This window comes from Tachypleus tridentatus, chromosome 13 (genome assembly GCF_004210375.1).
Source record: "Tachypleus tridentatus isolate NWPU-2018 chromosome 13, ASM421037v1, whole genome shotgun sequence".
Lineage (NCBI taxonomy): Eukaryota > Metazoa > Arthropoda > Merostomata > Xiphosura > Limulidae > Tachypleus > Tachypleus tridentatus.
The window spans coordinates 201,844,527-201,867,622 of record NC_134837.1 but is presented as its reverse complement, the minus strand read 5'-3'; the positions used below and the strand labels follow the sequence as shown (position 1 = coordinate 201,867,622).

Below are 23,096 nucleotides of genomic sequence, written 5' to 3'. Positions count from 1 at the left end.
GAAAGATACGTAACAGTAGTAACCTTTACACATTGTATTTCATGTCATGATGTGATTGATACATCAGTCATACCACTTCCATCATATGTTATTATAGCACATTATTTTGTTGTAACAGCATACAGTAATATGATATATCAAACTGTTCTCAGGACAATATATTGTTTGATATGATGTAAACAAGTTGTTGTCTGTTTACACCTTATGATATGATGTAAACAACTTGTTGCTAGGCCAACATATAGTTTGTTTACAATTTCAATTCGTTAGGTTTTTTACATGTTGTCAGTTTGAGTTGTGCAGATATACCTACGTATTAATTCATGCATTATGTAATCCACACGATAAAGTTAAATGTGTTATTCTTTCTAGAAATAAAATGGATAAAAAGAATTATATCTGGTTTTAACTGTGTGTTTCCAAAAAGCACATGGTTTTGGATCCAGCAAAACTACCCATACCAGAGTACAGCATGAAGAGAGCAATTTTTTCATGTATAACAGATCTTTATTGATTCAGTCAGTTTGAACCAACACCCTGTTTTTGGTTTTAATGCTCACCCACTGGTCCCTGGCAAATGAGAAAGGGAAGATCTTGAGTTTTTTTGTGAAATTGTGGCTGCTTTGAAATAAATCATGCAAACAATTTATACACAACAAGTGAACATGAGGTCCTTCCAAAACTGTCCATCCTCAGTTACCTCCAGGCAACCAAAGGTAAAAACCGAAATTATAACCCACCCTTTATTTTTCATGAATTACTAGATTCTTGTCCATCAACAACAATTCAGTAATGAATCACCTAATATCTCTGTTGGAACTAGATTACTAGTATATAGACTAGTTTTATAGAATGGAGGAAATATACCACGAGAAAATAGGTGCTTCGAGTGTAACTGTAAATGACATATTACTAGGAACTAGATTATTGCCTATGTAGAATCAAACATAAAAGTGAATTTTTATGATTGTGAGAAACATGTCCAGCAGCTTACTTGAGAAAAAAGATTGATGTAAAACTGTTTATTACACACTTCTGATTTTGAGCTGTAATGAACAAATTAAGAAGTGTGTGGAAAACAAGTCTGTAGTTTAGTGGCATCAGGTGAGAGACTTGTAATGTTAGTTAAATAAGACTAGATATAGTGAATTGAGGTTTAGAACATCTGCATAGGCTTTGAGCATTTCTCATAAATAGATTGGTGGTATTTCTGACAGTTTGTCAAACAATTTGTTGTGGGCGTTTTATAGATTCTGTTAAATGGATTTGTTATGAAAGTTTTATATGTTCAGCACCTTATTGGTGCTTGTGTCTTCACTAACATGCAATTTAATGTTGAGACCAAGATCTGTAAAATATAGAGTAATGGGGTGACATTTGCAGAGATGCCAACCATTACGACTATATGCTCATACAGACAAATATTACGACTTGTTGCAACTCCCAAATTATTATATATTATATAGGCCTATACAATAAAGTAATAAATTGTTCCTCTAGGGCTTGAAAGGGGTGAAAAGAAAATTTCTAGTGAGATACAAATAAATTTTGATAATAAATAAAAGACATAGTCCAAATGGGTACTTGCAATAATCATGTTTGTGCTTGAAATAATAAAAAAAATGTTTGTATCTCCGACGTCTACCAATAGTTTGAGTGCGATGCTTCTCCATACTGGGTATGTGGGGGAATCCATAGTTATGTCATCAGTGCTTGTCAGCCAATCAGCGCTCGCGTAGATACGTATTTCTCATTTTCTAAGCGACATAGAAACACCAATGTGATCGTTCACAAGATGGAAAAAAAGAGGCCTCGTTCACCAGATTGTCTTGTTTATGGCAAATCTAAAAAGACTACAACTATGAATCAAAAATTTAGGAAAGAGTATAGTGCAAAATATTCAGTCATTGCATCAAAAGTCAGTGACAGTCATGTGTTTTGTACAGTTTGTCACATCGATTTTTCTGTGGCGCATGGCTGATAAATGATTGTTCCAGACATACAAAATCAGCATCTCACCAACAAAAGGCTGAGGTAAAAACATAAACAATGCAGATAACAACATTTATGAGTAAGGATTCAGAATATGAAACCATAAATGCAGAAATGATATTCACACAATTCGTCATTGCTCATAATTTACCCCTAGCTGTAGCCGATGATGCAGGACATTTATTCAGAAAAATGTTCCCAGACTCTAATATAGCAAAAAAATATGGCTGTGCTAGAACCAAAACTACAGCCATTGTACAAATGTTGGGTTGTGAAGATGACAAAATGATTTCAAGCATACTTATTAACAGTGTTTACAGTTTAGCCACAGATGGATCCACAGACATGGTTGACTCAAAACTGTATCCAGTGGTTGTATGGGCTCTCTCTACAATCATTACGCTCAGTCATTTGAAATAGTTGGCGTCTCTGCATTTGTAAATAGGCCTAGAGGTGGCAAAACTAAGATGTCATGTATATGTATATATATATATGTGTGTGTGTGTGTGAATAAAAAATATAGAAACTTTTGTTCAAAAATACCTTTTCATAATTTTCAAAATGAAGAATAACAGTTTCTGATAGCTCTCTTTATTGGTGCTAGATTTTTGGTACCATTGTTTCTCAAGTGTCACCCACTTAACTGTTTATTTACTGGACACTGGCAGACTAAGGTACTGTTGAAACATGTAGTTTAAGAAGTTAGGCAGGCTAAGATGCTGTTAAAACATGTAGTTTAAGAAGATAGGCAGACTAAGGTACTGTTGAAACATGTAGTTTAAGAAGACAGGCAGACTAAGGTACTGTTGAAACATGTAGTTTAAGAAGACAGGCAGACTAAGGTACTGTTGAAACATGTTTAAGAAGACAGGCAGACTAAGGTACTGTTGAAACATGTAGTTTAAGAAGACAGGCAGACTAAGGTGCTGTTCAAACATGTTGAAAAAGACAGGCAGACTAAGGTGCTATTGAAATGTGTTGTTTAAGAAGACAGACTAAGGTGCTGTTGGAACATGTAGTTTAAGAAGACAGACTAAGGTGCTGTTGAAACATGTAGTTTAAGAAGACAGGCAGACTAAGATACTGTTGAAACATGTAGTTTAAGAAGACAGACTAAAGTGCTGTTCAAACATGTAGCTTAAGAAGACAGGCAGTCTAAGGTGCTGTTGAAATGTGTTGTTTAAGAAGACAGACAGACTAAGGTGCTGTTCAAACATGTTGAAAAAGACAAGCAGACTAAGGTGCTTTGAAATGTGTTGTTTAAGAAGACAGGCAGGCTAAGGTGCTGTTGAAACATGTAGTTTAAGAAGACAGGCATACTAAGATAGTGTTGAAACATGTAGTTTAAGAAGACAGACTAAAGTGCTGTTCAAACATGTAGCTTAATATGACAGGCAGACTAAGATACTGTTGAAACATGTAGTTTAAGAAGACAGACTAAAGTGCTGTTCAAACATGTAGCTTAAGAAGACAGGCAGTCTAAGGTGCTGTTGAAATGTGTTGTTTAAGAAGACAGACAGACTAAGGTGCTGTTCAAACATGTTGAAAAAGACAAGCAGACTAAGGTGCTTTGAAATGTGTTGTTTAAGAAGACAGGCAGGCTAAGGTGCTGTTGAAACATGTAGTTTAAGAAGACAGGCATACTAAGATAGTGTTGAAACATGTAGTTTAAGAAGACAGACTAAAGTGCTGTTCAAACATGTAGCTTAATATGACAGGCAGACTAAGATACTGTTGAAACATGTAGTTTAAGAAGACAGACTAAAGTGCTGTTCAAACATGTAGCTTAAGAAGACAGGCAGTCTAAGGTGCTGTTGAAATGTGTTGTTTAAGAAGACAGGCAGACTAAGGTGGTGTTGAAATGTGTTGTTTAAGAAGACAGACTAAGGTGCTGTTGAAATATGTTGAAAAAGACAAGCAGACTAAGGTGCTGTTGAAATGTGCAGTTTAAGAAGACAGGCAGGCTAAGGTGCTGTTGAAACGTGTAGTTTAAGAAGACAGGCAGGCTAAGGTGCTGTTGAAACGTGTAGTTTAAGAAGACAGGCAGGCTAAGGTGCTGTTGAAACGTGTAGTTTAAGAAGACAGGCAGGCTAAGGTGCTGTTGAAACGTGTAGTTTAAGAAGACAGGCAAACTAAGGTGCTGCTGAAAAGTGTTGTTTAAGAAGACAGACTAAGGTCTGAAATGTGTGACAGCTGCTGATGGATGTGTAATGTCTGATAATAAAAAATGTGACATCTACTGAGGTAATGTCACGTGACGTACCGAGGTAACACTAGAGTACCTCATGAAAGAACCAAATGTAATAATTGGATGTAGAATTAGCTTTGTTGTGATAAGATGTTGGTTTATACATCGTTACACAAAATTAATTTTCGTTACAATAGAGATATTAAATTAAATGTATTTTTAACATCAAACAATGTTTGGTATAGTTGTTGATTTACTGTACAATATCCAACAACTGTTTATTCTTCAGCGGAAATATTAGAGCTCGCAGGGAATGCAGCAAGAGACAACAAGAAGGGACGTGTAACACCTAGACATATCCTGTTAGCTGTTGCTAATGACGAGGAACTACATCAGGTAAGATTTACATATGTTTTATGTACATTTCTAAATACACCCGATGAGATTTGGGTATGTTTTATTTACATTTGTAAATAGTCTAAAGTTTAAGCTGAGCCAAAAAAGTCACTGGGCCATGTGACAAGTTCAGTAATATTTATCTATTAATCAGGCCTTGTAAGTTAATAAACAACTTTTAACCAAGAAATAAAGATATCCATAATGTTTTGTTTATTACCTCAAAACTTTGAAAATGCATAATTGTTTCGAATTTTAGTAAAAGTAATGTTTTGACTAACTTGACTAAATACAACAAGTATCTGTTACACGTGTAATGGATTTAGAACGTATCAGTTAGAAACTTCATTTACTATCTGTCCTTTAAATGAACATTTTCTCCAATTTAGAAAAGATATTATACTGTATTTACATAAGGTGAATTTGGTTGGGAATTTATAACTTAGTTAATTTTAGCTGAACGTTTACACACATCTTGTATTTACACACATATCAGTTAGAAGTTCCTTTGTTCTTAGGAACAAAATGTGTTGTTTCTTGGGTACAAGAAATATTGGACTTTATTCTTGACACTTTTCTACATTACCATACTGACTATTTGGTAAGGAACAGAGCAGCATCTGAAATAGTGATAATTTGATTCTAGTACTATTTAATATAAATATTCTGAGGAATTATTTTACTCATGTGAAAGTGAGTAATGAACAATAAATTAGGTATTCAGAACAATAGTGGACACCTTTTGGACAAACATAGGTGTCTGAGATTGTTTGTCATTGAATATTTGAACCTCTGTAGTTTTCTTAGTGCAGAATAACACTATTTGGAAATTGTTTTAAAAATGGATTTCTGTGACAAGTGCTTTCATAAATACCACTTACCTTTTCATTGAACATGTAGCTACTGCCTCATGACACTGCTAGAGATCTATTTGTGCATTCTGCAAGGTTTTGAACAAAACTTTGTTAATTTGAATTGTTTCAATCTTTGCTGAAATAGAATTAGACTGTAGCCCTCCATCAATAAGCAGTGATGAATTCTTCATTAGATTGTCACCCTCCATCAATAGACAGTGATGAATCCTTCATGTATTTTTCTTGTGTTGTTTTAAACTGTTCATTTTTCATTTCTGAACAACTTGTATTTAATACTTAAAGTGTTATTTTTCTTACTTTTCTTTATAGAAAGAATAATAAAACTTGATTTGTAGTAGAGCTTCTGATATTAATTTCTGAAAACAAAATCAACCAACAAAAGTAAATATATCTCATGAATCAAAAAATTACAAAACCATATGCTGCTGCATACCATATATTCCTGACATCAGCAGACAAATAACCAATATTTGGCAAAAACTAGTAACAAAATATGACATTCCAGTTAATTCCAAATTTATTCAAAAACCAGGCACAAAACTGAGGTCTATACTATGTAAAAACTACACTGACAAGCACCGTACCAACATTATTTATAAAATACAATGTGATAACTGCCACGACTTCTATATTGGAGAAACAAGTAGAAAAAATGGAAACCAGATTCAAAGAACATAAAAAGTCACCTTCACACGTTTTCGAACACTGCAAGTCAAATAAACACAACATAACCATAGAAAACACTCAAATACTAAATAAAGAAACAAACATAAACAAACGCAAAATTAAAGAAGCCTTACTTATATAACAATGTAAACCCAAAATAAACCAATATAAAGGAACGCCTTTATACCTATATTAAATATAATAAAATAAAATTATATATTCAAACATCTAACACCGCCCTTTACATTCCGACACTCAGTTACACAACCCCTTCCAAACATGTGGTCAGCTTCCGGTCAGTTACTTCTTTCTTTCTTCGTGAACCTGACAATGACCGAAGAAGGTCGAAACGTTGTTTGCTCTTCTACATAAAATATTTTCTCAACCCAAACGAGCCGTTTTTGCATACGTATTTCTGATATTAATTGTTGTCTTTTCATCAGTTACTTTGATTTATTTTCTTAACCATCTCTTTGAGATGTGTTTATTTTCATAGGAATATTACTCATACTATTAACTCTTCTTTGTTTTGGGCACAAGTGTATAATTAACCTGAGTTTTGTTAATATAAAAAATGACCAGGGCACAAGTAATATGGACAAACAACAGCTACTAAAAAACACTAAAATAGTGAATAAAATAAGATAGATAAATAAAACAATGGGACCTTTCCTTTTAGCAGATGTTTGTTTTGTAAGTTCTTTATGATGTTCTCACCCCTGCTCTGAAAGCCAGCTATTGAGGGTTTCAGTGATCAGTTATTTGTGGAACCACTTCTCAAATTTGGTCCTATAGTCATAATATAAGTTCATGTTTAAAGTAGATATATCAATGAAGCCTCGAGTAAAATTAAACCTTATGAGCATAAAGATACTTTGTAGAAAGCCACTCATGTCTGAAAACTGTCATCAGCATGTAATTCAGTTAAGACAACAGAATATTCCTATCAGTCGACTATTTACAATAAAATGTATATTTGTTTGTCCTGCATAACTTGCAGGATTTGATTCTTCTCTCTTTATTGTAAACACGAGTCTTAAGATTTTGAGCCAGTTATGTTGTAAAAGTGAGCCATTTTGAAAAGACTGATTTCACTAAATATTGTATACAAACTATAAAATCTTTGAGGACAACAATAACATAAGATGAAGGAATACAATAACAATTAACACTGTTTCATTGGCATTTATATTATGTAGCAAATATTACAATATTATAATTGAATTACAAAGAATATTCTACACAGGAAACAAATGTGGTACTGCCACAGTGTATGGATTAAACTTATCTACCTTTTATAGATCTGTGTCAAAGTTTTACTGGAACTATGAGAGATTTTTAAACCTTTTTAGAGTGCAGTTACGTACGAATCTTCAATATCCACTAACTGGTAGTTTGTTATCTCATTCCAAGTAAATGTTGAGAGCTGTTGTATATGAAAATAAAATGGAGTCAGATTTAAGAATTATGGAAGCAGTATACATGAGAGTAAGAAAAGAAAGAAGAATGCCAGATGGAAGATAAGAGCAAAAGAAACTGTACAAAACTAGCATTTCCTATCTGAGAGACAGAATACTTGTAAGATAGGTATTAGTATTACCAATACCCTAGGAACAAAGGATATGATATATTTGAAATAAGATATATAATTTAATATCATATACAGGGTGTCTCAAAATGTGTTTATTATACATATTGTATAATATGTGTATGCTAGTTGATAGCAAGCAATTTGAACAGTTATTAAAATAAAATATCTTAGTGACTTATGCCTATGAGTCTAGCTCTAAAAGCTACTGTATATAACTAGTCCATGGAGTAGATTAGCAAGGAATAATTTAAAAAGTATTTTCAGAAGTAGCAGGAAGAGGTGAGAGCAAAATTAAGTAAATAATAAGTTTTATCTAATTCAGATGTGACAGAATTAATTTATTTATTATTAATGTGTTTAGTTAATATATGGAAATCGTGTTTTACTAAGTACTTTGTGCTTAGATTAACATCTGGTTGATTTCTGTTCATCCTTGAGATAGATAGTCTTGTGTGTACCTTCCACTTTATTGAACAAATAGATAATTTAAAGAAAAAAAATCAGTGGAGAGTTGACTCATCAGTGGAATTTTCTTTTTGACATTGGAAACGTTTTATATTTGAGTGCTTTCAAATTTTAATTATTGTAGATTTTAGGTGGTGACATTTTTTTTTCTATAATTCTGTACTATTGGAATGTGGCTAGAAATAATTGATGTTGCAAATTGTAATAATATTGTTATTGTAAAACAATTATTTACGATGCTTCTGTTCCACAGTTGTTGAAAGGTGTCACAATTGCATCTGGAGGAGTTTTACCAAAAATTCACCCTGAGCTTCTGGCCAAGAAGAAAGGTGGAAAATTTGTGATGGTTGCAACATCACACTCCCCTGGTTCTACAGCCTCTTCTTCTGGTGTCATTGCTTCAAAAAAGCCAAAAATAACTCCAAAGAAAGGTCCTGCAAGTCCTGGAAAAGGAAAGGGTAAAGGAAAAGGAAAGGTAAATGGTATTTTATCATAAACTTGAGAAGTATTTCCCCTTCAGAGGTTTGGAATTATGTTGTTATGTAACAGCACTGTAAGTACTCATTCAGTATCAACCATATTAACTTCTACAGCGTCTTCCATGTTACCTCTTGTAGCATTTCACGTACTAGTATTTTGTGATCAATTTTGTAACATTTCATTACAGTTATTGAAGTCTGCATTGAGGTGTAACCTTTGAAACTTCTGTGGATATTCTAGAATTTCAAGCAAAACATTGTAGCTGGATATAAGGCAGTGCCAATATTGATGTAAAATCTGTTTTACTAATTTTAGTTTCATGTGTACGGTTTGCTTAAGTATACCTTATACCTGGACATTATGGGATATAATTTATCTTTGTTTTGGTGTAGCTTTTGTCTAAATTACTAAATTTTAGCACTGTCAACCAAAGCAAAATATTTATACCAAGTAGGGATGTGAGGTGTAATAACTAATCATAAACAGTGATCTTAAAAAGTAAATATACTAGAGTTTAAGACCATATTTCTCTGAAGTTACTTCAAAATCTTAGACTGCCATGGCAACATTGTGATGAGACAAGGACTAGTTTAATTTACGAAGATTCAGTTCTTGGGTTGTTATTCATTACTCACATAAAATATCCATGCCCACTTAGGAAATGAAAGACTTCTCACTGATTCACAGAGAACCCTGTGTACTTGTGAATGAGGGTATAAATACAGTTTAAAACGTGTGTGTTAACTATATAAAGGAAGTTTTCGTAGAGTTAATTTCTATGCAAGTTGAAAATTCAAATATGTACTTATCTCAACAATATTATTTCAGCACAAATAAGTATAACAGCTACAGAGGTATAGTGTAAAACATGTACTGAATGGCCTGGAATTATCTCAGTACAGAACATGTGACTATAAATAATAATAATATCAAATTCTTACAGGAAGGAGTTTTTACAGACACAACAAAGCAATAATTAATAATCACTATAATCTTGAAAGGACTGAAACTAATATAGTTAGGACTAAATTGTGAAATTTATCCAGGATACTACATTACTGAAAGCATAACTAGTATTTTTATTAGGTTCTAGATTCTTTAAATGTAGTTGTGATATGTGGTTATGAGTGTCAGTTTATTTCTTCAAGTTATACTTCTTATAATTGATGTTTCTATAGGTTTCAAAACTTAACAGATATGTTGTTGTTGTTTTAGGGAGGAAAAGATATTCTGAACTTGGTGAATAGCCAAGGAGGAGAAAAGGAAATAACTGTGCTGTCTGAAAAGAAATTGTTCCTTGGACAGAAGGTATTCTTTCACTGAATTCCATAGAAAAGTTAAAAACAAACAATAGGTATTCTAACATATGTTAGCATCTCTGTCTACTGGTGTTCTTGTAGAAACGTGTCAGCATCTCTGTCTACTGGTGTTCTTGTAGAAACATGTTAGCATCTCTGTCAACTGGTGTTCTTGTAGAAACGTGTTAGCATCTCTGTTAACTGGTGTTCTTGTAGAAACGTGTTAGCATCTCTGTCAACTGGTGCTCTTGTAGAAACGTGTTAGCATTTTTGTCTACTGGTGTTCTTGTAGAAACGTGTTAGCATCTCTGTCTACTGGTGTACTTGTAGAAACGTGTTAGCATCTCTGTCTACTGGTGTACTTGTAAAAACATATGTTAGCATCTCTGTCTACTGGTGTTCTTGTAGAAACGTGTCAGCATCTCTGTCTACTGGTGTTCTTGTAGAAACATGTTAGCATCTCTGTCAACTGGTGTTCTTGTAGAAACGTGTTAGCATCTCTGTTAACTGGTGTTCTTGTAGAAACGTGTTAGCATCTCTGTCAACTGGTGTTCTTGTAGAAACGTGTTAGCATCTCTGTCTACTGGTGTACTTGTAGAAACGTGTTAGCATCTCTGTCTACTGGTGTACTTGTAAAAACATATGTTAGCATCTCTGTCTACTGGTGTACTTGTAGAAATGTGTTAGCATCTCTGTCTACTGGTGTACTTGTAAAAACATATGTTAGCATCTCTGTCTACTGGTGTTCTTGTAGAAACGTGTCAGCATCTCTGTCTACTGGTGTTCTTGTAGAAACATGTTAGCATCTCTGTCAACTGGTGTTCTTGTAGAAACATGTTAGCATCTCTGTCAACTGGTGTTCTTGTAGAAACGTGTTAGCATCTCTGTTAACTGGTGTTCTTGTAGAAACGTGTTAGCATCTCTGTCAACTGGTGTTCTTGTAGAAACGTGTTAGCATTTTTGTCTACTGGTGTTCTTGTAGAAACGTGTTAGCATCTCTGTCTACTGGTGTACTTGTAGAAACGTGTTAGCATCTCTGTCTACTGGTGTACTTGTAAAAACATGTGTTAGCATCTCTGTCTACTGGTGTACTTGTAGAAACATGTGTTAGCATCTCTGTCTACTGGTGTACTTGTAGAAACACATGTTAGCATCTCTAAGTACTAGTGTTTTTGTAGAAACATATGCTGGCATCTCTATTGACTGGTGTTTTTGTAGAAACATGTTGGCATCTCTCCTTAATGGTTTTGTAGAAACATGTTGGCATCTCTATCTAATGATGTTGTAGAAACATTGTAGCATCTATATGTACTGGTGTTTTTGTAGAAACATATGTTAGCATATCTATCCACTGGTGTTTTTGTAGAAACATATGTTAGCATCTCTGTCTACTGGTTTTTTTGTAGGAATGTGTGTTAGCATCTCAGTATACTGGTGTTTTTGTAGAAACACGCATTAGCATCTCTCTAAGTATTGGCATACTTGTAGAAACATGTTAGCATCTCAGTGTATTGGTGTACTTGTAGAAACGTGTCAGCATCTCAATGTACTGGTGTTTTTGTAGAAACATATGCTGGCATCTCTGTGTACTTGTGTTTTTATAGAAGCATGTTAACATATCTGTCTACTGGTGTTTTTATAGAAACACGTTAACATATCTGTCAACTGGTGTTTTTATAGAAACATGTTAAAATATCTGTCTACTGGTGTTTTTGTAGAAACATATGATAGCATCTCTGTCTACTGGTGTTCTTGTAGAAATGTGTGTTAGCATCTCAGTGTACTGGTGTTTTTGTAGAAACATGTGTTAGCATCTCTGTCTACTGGTGTACTTGTAGAAACACATGTTAGCATCTCTAAGTACTAGTGTTTTTGTAGAAACATATGCTGGCATCTCTATTGACTGGTGTTTTTGTAGAAACATGTTGGCATCTCTCCTTAATGGTTTTGTAGAAACATGTTGGCATCTCTATCTAATGATGTTGTAGAAACATTGTAGCATCTATATGTACTGGTGTTTTTGTAGAAACATATGTTAGCATATCTATCCACTGGTGTTTTTGTAGAAACATATGTTAGCATCTCTGTCTACTGGTTTTTTTGTAGGAATGTGTGTTAGCATCTCAGTATACTGGTGTTTTTGTAGAAACACGCATTAGCATCTCTCTAAGTATTGGCATACTTGTAGAAACATGTTAGCATCTCAGTGTATTGGTGTACTTGTAGAAACGTGTCAGCATCTCAATGTACTGGTGTTTTTGTAGAAACATATGCTGGCATCTCTGTGTACTTGTGTTTTTATAGAAGCATGTTAACATATCTGTCTACTGGTGTTTTTATAGAATATCTGTCAACTGGTGTTTTATAGAAACATATCTGTCAACTGGTGTTTTTATAGAAACATGTTAAAATATCTGTCTACTGGTGTTTTTGTAGAAACATATGATAGCATTTCTGTCTACTGGTGTTCTTGTAGAAATGTGTGTTAGCATCTCAGTGTACTGGTGTTTTTGTAGAAACATGTTAGCATCTCTCTACATAGTGATGTACTGTAGAAACGTGTTAGCACTTCATTGTATTGGTGTTTTTGTAGAAGCATATTAGCATCTCAATATACTGGTATTTTTTGTAGAAACATATGTTAGCATCTCTCTAAATAGTAGTGTACTTGCAATGTCAGTTACGTAATTACATATTAATTCGTCAGATAAATGTAGAACTTAATAATAATATAACTTGTACTAATTAAAATTTGCAAATGAAATTTTAAAAATAAGTCAGTCAACATTGTTTATGGAATAGGTTCGGTACAACTGTGAAAGAGCCTTAATTCTAAAACGTTATCACTTTTTTAATTAGTCATATATTACAGTACTCAATGACAATGTTACATAATATAAAATTAGATTTCAGGCTGCAGTAGAAGTTAAATCACAGGTGAAATGTCAGAAGTATATTTATCTTCATGTTTAGTAAAACAGACTCAGTGGACAGGCTTGAGTTCAGCAAACGGTTAATGTTTTGTGTTTTCTCCTTTTGTTTTAATAACTGCAGACAATCTTTCAGGCATTCTTACAACATATTTAATCAAAGTGTCCTTTGGAATTTTACTCAAAATGTCTAATACACTCCTATAAATTTTATTTCTCAAGTTTTTGAGCTATCAAATCCAAGATCTGTTGGGTTGAGATTGTGGGCCTGTGGGGTGGTCATCACATAATTGTAATGACTCCAACAGCTTCTTTCTTAACCAAGTAATTTCAGCATAGGTTGGATGAGTGTTTGAAGTCTGTCTCCTTGGTAGTAGAGTTGTTTATGAACAGTACACAAATCATTGGGTATTATATCATGATAGATCAGTAACCTATAGTACTTGTGAGCATCCATTATTCTAAACACACTCAAACTATCACATTGCCTGCCTCATGCTTCATGATAAGTGTCATGCATTGAGGTAAGTATTTTTCACCTTTCTTCCATCAGATGTACAACTCATGCTTTAAACTAAATATTTCAAAGTCTTACTCATCCATCCATAAAACCTTTTTCCAATCATCAACTGTTCAGTTTTTGTACTTTTTAGTAAATTTCAGTCTCTTGACAGTTATATGGTTAACTACTACATGATCAAATATTCCATTCTCATTGAATCTTTTCACACTGTTCTATCATCTGGTACATGGTTGTTTATCTCATGCTTGAGATCAGTAACAGTCTTCCTTCTGTCCTGAAAGCTGTATAAACTAAGATACTTAACATCAGTATCATTGAGTTCAGGTGTTCTGCCTCTTCCTTTCCTATTTTAATATTTATCTGTTTCTGGTCTCACTATCTAGGGTGTACTTTACAGTGTTTGGGGACCATTTCAAGTCTGTAACAGTTTGTTGGATAGTCCAACCAGCATCAGTTGAAGGTTTTATGTGAACTCTCTGTTTTACTGACAATTCTCTACATTTTATGGGCCATGGTGTAACAACAAAACTTAATATATAGTGTTAAACACTGTTTTTATCAAGGTTTATTTGTGTAGTGCTATTAAATTGATTTCTTCTAGCAATTACGACTATCATATGCTAGACCCATGTTAACTTCTTTTCATATAGTTAAGACACTTTAAGAGGTACCATGACAGTTATTTCAAACCCTAAATTTGATTAATATATTTATTCAAGCAGAACCCTTATAACATGTCCTTGGTACAAATATATGGGAAGGCTAACAAATGATAAGTATTCTTGTCTTGGCTCATTCAGTTTGTCAACAGGGATCAGGGAAGTGTTACTACTATGTTGATGTTCACATTCTATAATGTCATGGAAAAATTAGAGCCATAAAATGGAAAGAAAGACAAAATATTCTTTTTTTTTTTGGTAGTACTGTAGAATTAATTTCTTTTTTGAAAAACAGATCACAGTCGTAAAAAAGACACTTTGTGTTTTGATGTCATTCACACCATTCTCAGCAGTGTGAAAAACCTATGTTATATAATTACATAAATATAAAAAAGCTGTAGTCACATGACTAGTAGTTTAATATGCAAATAAGAACTTAATGTTTGATATCCTGACCCCTTATCCATATTTAAGATGAAATTATTTCTGTACTTTCTCTGATATTTCTAGCTGCTGATTGTTCAGTATTATAAATATTTATAAACGTTTCCTTAAACTTTATCCATTAATTCTGTTCTTTAGCTGACAGTTATTCAAGGTGGTATTGTGGATGTCTCAGCTGATGCTATCATTCATCCAACTAATGCATCTTTCTATCTTGGTGGTGAAGTAGGTAAATAGTTCTTCAACGTTATTCTTATTAAACTGCGTTCTCATAAAAACTCTCAAAACTCATGGAAAGTGAGCCCTATAAAGTTTAGTACTGGGAATTTATGTCAAATGAAGCTGTGCATGAAATAATCCCTTTAATTGAAATTATTAATAATGTTTTGTTATCAGAATCAGATTAGTTCATGTTTCATGTCAACCATTGTGATTCTCGTGCCTTGTCTGTAGATGGATTTAAACTGTGTTCAGACTTATCTGGTGAACAAAATATGTCATCTTTTTTAATCTCTTAAAATTATTAATAAACAATTAAAATGAGAAAGTTAACTTGAAATAATATTAGTTATGTTCTGCATGAAGTTGGATTGTTTAAGCCAGTCACCTAAACAGACTGATTATTAATGAAGTGCACATGTTAAAGTAGGTCTTAATTACCTATTGTATTACATCAGAATATGTGTTACCTTTCCAGTCTGCTGTATATAGCTGTTGGAGGTGAATGCTTTATTGTTAAGTACACCCCCCTTCCCCACAGTGTTATAAATATTTTTGTGATTTGTTAGTGTACAAACATAGAATGTAAGGTATAAATCAAACCAATTTCACTTAGTAATGTCTCAAGAAAGTGCTGGGTAATGAAGATATGACATTTTCATCCAATCCATATACACCCAGTGGTTCAGTAGTATGTCCATGGACTTATTACACTAAAAATCAAGTTTTGATACATGTGATGGGCAGGGTACTGATAGCCCATCATGTAGCTTTGTGCATAAAATAACAAACAAACAAACTATCCTAGTGGCCTTTCTCTGAATCCTTCCCAACAAATCAATTCAGTGTCCTTTCTAAGGTAAGGAGTCAAAGACTGAACACAATGCTCTAAGTTCAGTCTAACGAGTGACCTTTACAGTTACATGTAACCTATTTGGACTTGTATTCAGTATTACTGAAGATTCAACTGAAATTCTATTTGTCCTTACACTAGCAGCAGCATGGTGCTTGGATGGCTTTAAAGACTGATCAACTAGTACAGTATTAAGATATTTTATCCCCATTCAAAATTATACCCATATCAATTACCTTGAATTTATTATAATTTAAAACCAATTACCGTTACTTGCCCAAATGATCAAATCATTTTTGTAAAGTAGAAACATCCATAACTGTAATATTCTCAATAAATCTAATTCATGCTGTTAGGAAGACAAAAAGATTCCAAAATAAATTAAGGACAAAAATATAGTCTTGTAACCTTTTTTTTTTTTTTTTCTTGGGGTCAGTTTTAAAGATGGGGAAGTGAAAGGGTTATGCATGAGGAAGAAGAAAGATGAGATTCATGAGAAGAATAAATGATGTTGGTAGAACTGGAAGTACTTGGACGATAGCTGTGAGTAGGTCAAGAGAAGCTAGCATGTGTAACGTTGGCGAGGGTTAAGTTGTGAGAAAATGTGGAGTTTGAATATGGAAGGGTAGATGAAGTGAAAGATAAAAGATAAGTAAGATGATTGATGTAATGTGGAAGACTGGATCTGAGATTTAATCTGTTTGTAGTCATGGTGGAGTTACTAGGAAAAACTGGGGTGAGCACCATCACATGCAAGAAAAGTAGTGAGTGACATTATTAGGTTTGTGTGATTAGTGTAAGCAAGCTAGCAGTTGAGCTTGCAAATGTTTGAATAAGTTTGTTAAAAATTGCTGAAATTTATTGTTGTGTTGCATAACAAAACTCATATTTTAAGTACATTTAACTTTCAGGACAAACATTGGAGAAGATTGGTGGTAAAGAATTCCAGCAAGAAGTAAAAGATTTGTTGGCATCAAATGGCCCTCTTGATACAGCAGGAGGTGAGAACTTTGCTTCTAGGGTTGGAGTTTTAAAGAAATTGATTCTGTGTGTCATCGTGTTTTCTGACCTTTTGCAGTACTTAAAGTATGTGTAATACATAAATTGTAGAATTAATTCCTTTTGTGGTTGAAGATGTATTGATATAAGATGTATCTGTAATATAGGTATGTGATATTATACACTTTTAATTGTTAGACTTGTCTATCTGCCCTTTGAAGTATATAACATATTTTCATTAGGCAACCTTATATTTAAGTATTTGCATTTCTATGTATGTTCAAGGTGTCTACGTACTTTATAACTTACAAGTTTAAAATATTACTAAGTGAGTCTCACTAAAGAGAATGGTAAACATGTTACTATGAACAAGAAATATTATTTTTGATATTTACTTATATTAATTTCAAATAAGTAATGTATTAACTGAACATTACAGAACATTCTACTAGTATGATCCAAGCAAATGTGGTTCTGCAGGTCCATTGCTCATATCCTATTGCTGCCAAAAAATTATTTATTATACTCCACACCCTCAAGTTGTGGGTACATCATAAGGATGATGTTCAAAGCCAAGTATATAAGTCCAAGATTTAGTGATAGGTGCTGTTGACTGAATGCCTTTTTTTTCTAGTCTTTCAGTTCACAGTAATTGATGGCTGGTACAAACAGCCTTTGAGTAACTCCACACAAATATAGAGATGGGTGGTACAAAAACAGCTCTTGAGTAACATCACAAAAATATAGAGATGACTGATACAAATAGTCCTTTAGTAACTTCACACAAATATAGGGATGACTGGCACAAAAAGTCCTTCAATAACTTCACATAAATACAGGGATGGCTGGTACAAACAGCCCTTCAATAACTCCTCACTGATGTAGAGATGGCTGGAACAAACAGCTCTTCAGTAACTTCACACAGATGTAGAAATGGCTGGTACAAACAGCCCTTCAGTAACTTCACACAAATATAGGGATGGCTGGTATATTATTACTGAATAAAGTTTGGAGTAAATTACACATTTTTGGGCAGTAATGGTGAAAGCAACATTTGGTCTAATAAATAAATTTTTACCAAGGCTTATATTATTCTGTATCTTGGCTAGCTAACACACCCCTCTTCCTAGAGATCAAAGTTATCTTTAGCTGTAGACCAGTGGAGAACATTTTTTACTGTTGTGTACTGAAATCTTGAGAACAAAAACTTCACTTAAATAACCACATCCTTTCTAATGTATGATTTTGTCATAACTGAAAATTATTTTAAAATGGAGATGAACAACTTAGCAGATTCATACGTTATAGTGGACTAAAGAGAACTGAAAAAACAACAGATGACTGTTCAGAAAGCAACAGGGAATATTACCATGGAAGTGGTAACTTTCAGAAAGTTAATGAAAATATTACCATGGAAATGGTAACTTTCAAAAAGTGAAAGGTAATATTACCATGAAAATGGTAACTTTCAAAAAGTGAAAGGTAATATTACCATGAAAATGGTAACTTTCAAAAAGTGAAATGGAATATTACCATGGAAATGGTAACTTTCAAAAAGTGAAAGGGAATATTACCATGGAAATGGTAACTTTCAAAAAGTTAATGGGAATATTACCGTGGAAATGGTAACTTTCAAAAAGTTAATGGGAATATTACCGTGGAAATGCTAACTTTTAAAAAGTGAAAGGTAATATTACCGTGGAAATGGTAACTTTTTAAAAGTGAAAGGTAATATTACCATGCAAATGGTAACTTTCAAAAAGTGAAATGGAATATTACCATGGAAATGGTATCTTTCCAAAAGTGAAAGGGAATATTACCATGGAAATGGTAACATTCAAAAAGTTAATGGGAATATTACTGTGGAAATGGTAACTTTTAAAAAGTGAAAGGTAATATTACCATAGAAATGGTAACTTTTAAAAAGTGAAAGGTAATATTACCATGGAAATGGTGACTTTTAAAAAGTGAAAGGTAATATTACCATGGAAATGGTAACTTTTAAAAAGTGAAAGGTAATATTACCATGAAAATGGTAACTTTCAAAAAGTGAAAGGGAATATTACTGTGAAAATGGTAACTTTTAGGAAGTGGAATGATATATTACTGTGGAAATGGTAACTTTTAGGAAGTGGAATGATATATTACTGTGGAAATGGTAACTTTCAGATAGTGGAAGGATATATTACCATAGAAATAGTAATTTTCAGGAAGTGGAAATGGTAACTTCAGGAAGTGAAAGGGAATATTACCTTTGAAAAGCCCATTAATTTTCAGATTTTAATGACCAGTCTTTAGAATGTAAAGAAAAAAACATTTTTCTCAGCAGTAGACGACCTATACATTAATCTCACTGGTTGAGAAACATTGGTTTACTTTATTTTATAATTGTAATTTTCTTTTAGTATATAAATATTTATGATCAGCAATGGTTAAGTATTAGGAAACTGTTTGTACTGTAGCATACAGTATATTTAGAATATTAATTTGAAATAAATATATCACTATTTTATTATAAATATTCTTACTGTTTATTTAACCAACTCACATCAAATCAATAGGACTAAGTCTTAAACAGAGTATGGTAGGAAGTCACATCTGAAGCCACAAACAGTTTCCCACATTTTACTACAGAATTAACCTGTTTGATTAAACAGTATGCACACCTTGTATGAGGTATATAATTATTTTAGTTGTTATTTTTCATAATATTTTGTTTTTAGTTAAGTTGTATAGACTATGAACTAAGACATGAAGTATTTCATATTTCTTATAGCTGTGATTGGTCCAGGACATAATTTTAGTGCCAAACATGTAATTCACTGCAACATGCCTCTTTATGGTGGCCAAAACTCCAGTGAACTATTAGAAAAGTCCATCAAAAACTGCTTAGCTCTGGCGGATGAAAAAAATATTAAATCCCTTGCAGTCCCTTCAGTTGGGAGTTCCAAGTAAGTTTTTTCAGTCAGGAGATCCAAGTACATTTTTTCAGTCAGGAGTTTCAGGTAACTCTCTTCACTAGTAAATTCCAGATAAGTCTGTTGCAGTCTCTTTGCTTGAGAGTTTCAAGGATGTAAGTCTTACAATGTATTAAAGATTGTGGATAGAAAAGGAAGAAATAAAAGTATTCATTATGCATCATCATGTATTTGGAAACAGTTATGTCTTAGTGTGCTTCATAATTTAGGGTCATGACAGCATTATAAGACTGAGAAATCTCTATTCGATTAGAGTAGTGTAAAAATTGGTAGTGGTTACTGTTGACTGGCAGCATTATCTAATCATTTTTTTCAGCATAGTTATTGGTTTGAAAAGTTTAAATTAAAGTTTTAAAAGCTATATTTCAGCCAGTTGTTCTTACTACATTGTCAGAACTTCAACTTAGGTGTGTAATATTTCACAATTGTTTTTAACTGACTGAAAGTGGTAAGTGTCTGATATCATTATTAAAAATTGACTCAAATATTTTGCAAGCATGAAAATACATATTTTAAAATGAATCTGCTAAAATATAACATAATGTAATCAGAATGATTTGTCCAAACTATTTTGTAATGTAGTCAATGTTTAGAAATACAGTGGAATAACTGAAGACTGGGTGTCATTTTTGTGGTGAGGGAAGAATTAATTTTACAGTATATGTGCTGAGGTTATAATGAACTATTCTCAGATTTAATCTTAAATCATATAATATGTTTAGTACATGTTTAATGTTAATAACTGAACTAGAAAATCTCAAAAAGTGTTTTTTGTTTTATGAAGTTCTTGGTTAACCAAATGTTTGGATACACATTAAAAACAAGTTGTTTTGTGAAGTTCCTGGTGACACAACTGTTTGCATACAATAAAAAACACAAGTTGTTTTGTGAAGTTTCTGGTGACACAACTGTTTGTATACAATAAAAAACACAAGTTGTTTTGTGAAGTTTCTGGTGATACAACTGTTTGTATACAATAAAAAACACAAGTTGTTTTGTAAAGTTCCTGGTGATGCAACTGTTTGTATACAATAAAAAACAAGTTGGTTTGTAAAGTTTTTGGTGACTCAACTGTTTGTGTACAGCTAAAAATATAAGTTGTTATGTGAAGTTCCAAGTGACACAACTGTTTGGATGCAATAAAGTACAAGTTGTTTTGTGAGTTCTTGGTTGCACAAATATTTGGATACAGTAAAAAACATAATTTGTTTTATGAAGTTCTTGGTAACACAGCTGTTTGGATGCAATAAAGTACAAGTTGTTTTGTGTAGTTCCAAGTGACACAACTGTTTGTATATAATTTAAAACATAAGTTATTTTGTGAAGTTCCTTGTGACACAACTATTTGGATACAATAAAATGCACATTGTTTTTTGAAGTTCCTTGTGACACAACTATTTGGATACAATAAAATGCACATTGTTTTTTGAAGTTTATAGTGACACAACTGTTTGTACACAATAAAAAACATAAGTTGTTTTGTGAAGTTCCTGGTGACACAACTCTTTGGATACACTGAATATTTATTTTGTGAAGTTTCAGGTGATACAACTATTTATGTCATTTGACTCCGCTTTCTGTAATTGTAGTGTAAATGCTGTTGCTTTAAGAGAAGTTTTCTGATCTATTGTTTTGTTGTATGATATGATATATTAAGGTGTGTTTTTGTTTGTTGTTTTTTTTCAGTTCTGGGCTTACAAAACAACAAGCAGCTCAGATAATTTTGAAGGCAATTTCCAACTACTTTGTCAATGTCATGGCAAGTTCCCTGAAGCAGATATTTTTCGTCCTTTGTGACATGGAAAGTATTGGAATCTACACCAGTGAACTGGCAAAGCTGGATTCCTAATTATTTTAAAAAGGTACTTTATACTTAATGTTGAAATTCATAGTTTATCATATCTTTATAATGGCCAGTTATGAAGTGAGGTAAGAAAAGAAACATAGTTTTTATACTAACATATAGTTTAGAAGAATATACACACATTTATAGAATACTCTATTGCAATATGAGAAATTTTCAAATATGTAGTTTTGTAAATTACTTCTCACTCATTGGAGTAATTCTTCCTTGTCAGTGTTTTGTAACTCTTTTGAGTGAGTTTCATTTAAAGGTACTTTTTTATGTTTGAACACAATGCATTAAACCTCTTCATTCAGTCTTCATAAGTGAAATATTTGTTGACCAGCAGAGGTCATCGAATCTAATGCACAACAACTTTATTTTCTTTTTTTCGTGTTTCATGTTCAGAGATAAAATTTCACCAAAATACACAATTACACTGCAGAGAAGCAAATTAGATTTTGAGTGATAAATATTGCATCATGAATAATCTCTTCCAGTGTTTTTAGAAGGAAACTTACTGGTTATAAATACACAGGGGAAAGAGTAAATTATCAGTGTTAAATTGTGTACTTACAAAATAGCCAACTTTCACTCATAAGTTCTTATAATTACTGAGTAAGAATAATTTAGGGTTAAGAACTACTAAGGGAAAGCACTTGCTGCTGAAAATGTGAAAAACCAATAAGCAGAAAAACCTGGAAACTACTGGAGTTTATAAATTTAGTTTCCAAGCTTGGAAAGTCCTTGAAAAATGTAACATTGTTCTAGAAAGTTAGAATGCCATCATCAAAATATTTTTATTTAGAAATTTATATGTACGAGATTTCATTTCTGTCCATTGGTTTAAGTACTTTCTCTCATAGCCTGTAATGAATCCTTGAAAAAGGTATTAGACAATTGCAGCCACTTTCTCAACCCTGAATATGTGAGGAATTATTCAGTGCATGAATTGTCAAAGGATGTCAATATAATACTGATGTTTCTAACACATTTCACTTGACAACCATGTTAATAATGTCATTTTCAGTGATAACAGTTATGTATTTTATAGTGTTTATTAACTTTAACATTGTGCATGCAGCTTGTTTATTAAGTTCTTTGTGATGTAGTTATGATCTGAAATAACTGAAACTACATCGGAAATCACCAAGCACCAACTGATAGTTTTGGATCCTCCAAGTAAGCACAAGATATAAATAATTAGCTTAACGACTGACTTGACTACAATAAAACTGTAGATATGTTCTTTAAATTTGAACAACAGTGTGTTTTGTCCTTCTTAGCTATACTGTTCAATTAGGAGATTTTCATTTTTAATCTCTGAACTAATACTCAACAAGAAATAAAAGGGAAAGTAGTTATTTATGTAAAGTAACAAAGTTGAGACTAACTAGAGCCAGTGTACTGTACAGTGCTATGTACGTTACATATTGAATTACTAAAACAGTTTTAATCAGTGTTGTAAGCAAAAAAATACCGTGTGGTTTAAATTGAAATAACAGATGTTAACATTTGTAGAACAGTGTATACTGTATATGTAACTTACTGACTTTTGTTCTTTAATCACACTTGGATATAGACTATTCACTTGTCAGTTTTCTCTTAAAGCCGTGAAATGCATGCACTTAAAGTGTTATTAATTCCTCACACCTGAGCAGACGTTACAAGCACGTGGTTGAAAATCTCGATTTATC

At 32.8% G+C, this 23,096-nt stretch overlaps 1 protein-coding gene across 2 annotated transcripts in view; it reads left to right on the top strand.

Annotated features, from left to right (window-relative positions):
- The window catches only part of LOC143239155 (core histone macro-H2A.1-like), a 30,110-nt gene that overhangs the window by 1,535 nt on the left and 5,479 nt on the right, over positions 1 to 23,096 (top strand). For both annotated transcript variants that reach the window (XM_076480006.1, XM_076480005.1), the window contains exons 2-8: positions 4,470 to 4,576; positions 8,427 to 8,648; positions 9,869 to 9,961; positions 14,646 to 14,736; positions 16,491 to 16,580; positions 19,355 to 19,529; positions 21,243 to 21,418. In XM_076480006.1, the coding sequence (XP_076336121.1) occupies positions 4,470 to 4,576; positions 8,427 to 8,648; positions 9,869 to 9,961; positions 14,646 to 14,736; positions 16,491 to 16,580; positions 19,355 to 19,529; positions 21,243 to 21,405 (941 nt within the window). In that variant the 3' untranslated portion in view covers positions 21,406 to 21,418. The remainder of the gene's footprint in view (positions 1 to 4,469; positions 4,577 to 8,426; positions 8,649 to 9,868; positions 9,962 to 14,645; positions 14,737 to 16,490; positions 16,581 to 19,354; positions 19,530 to 21,242; positions 21,419 to 23,096) is intronic.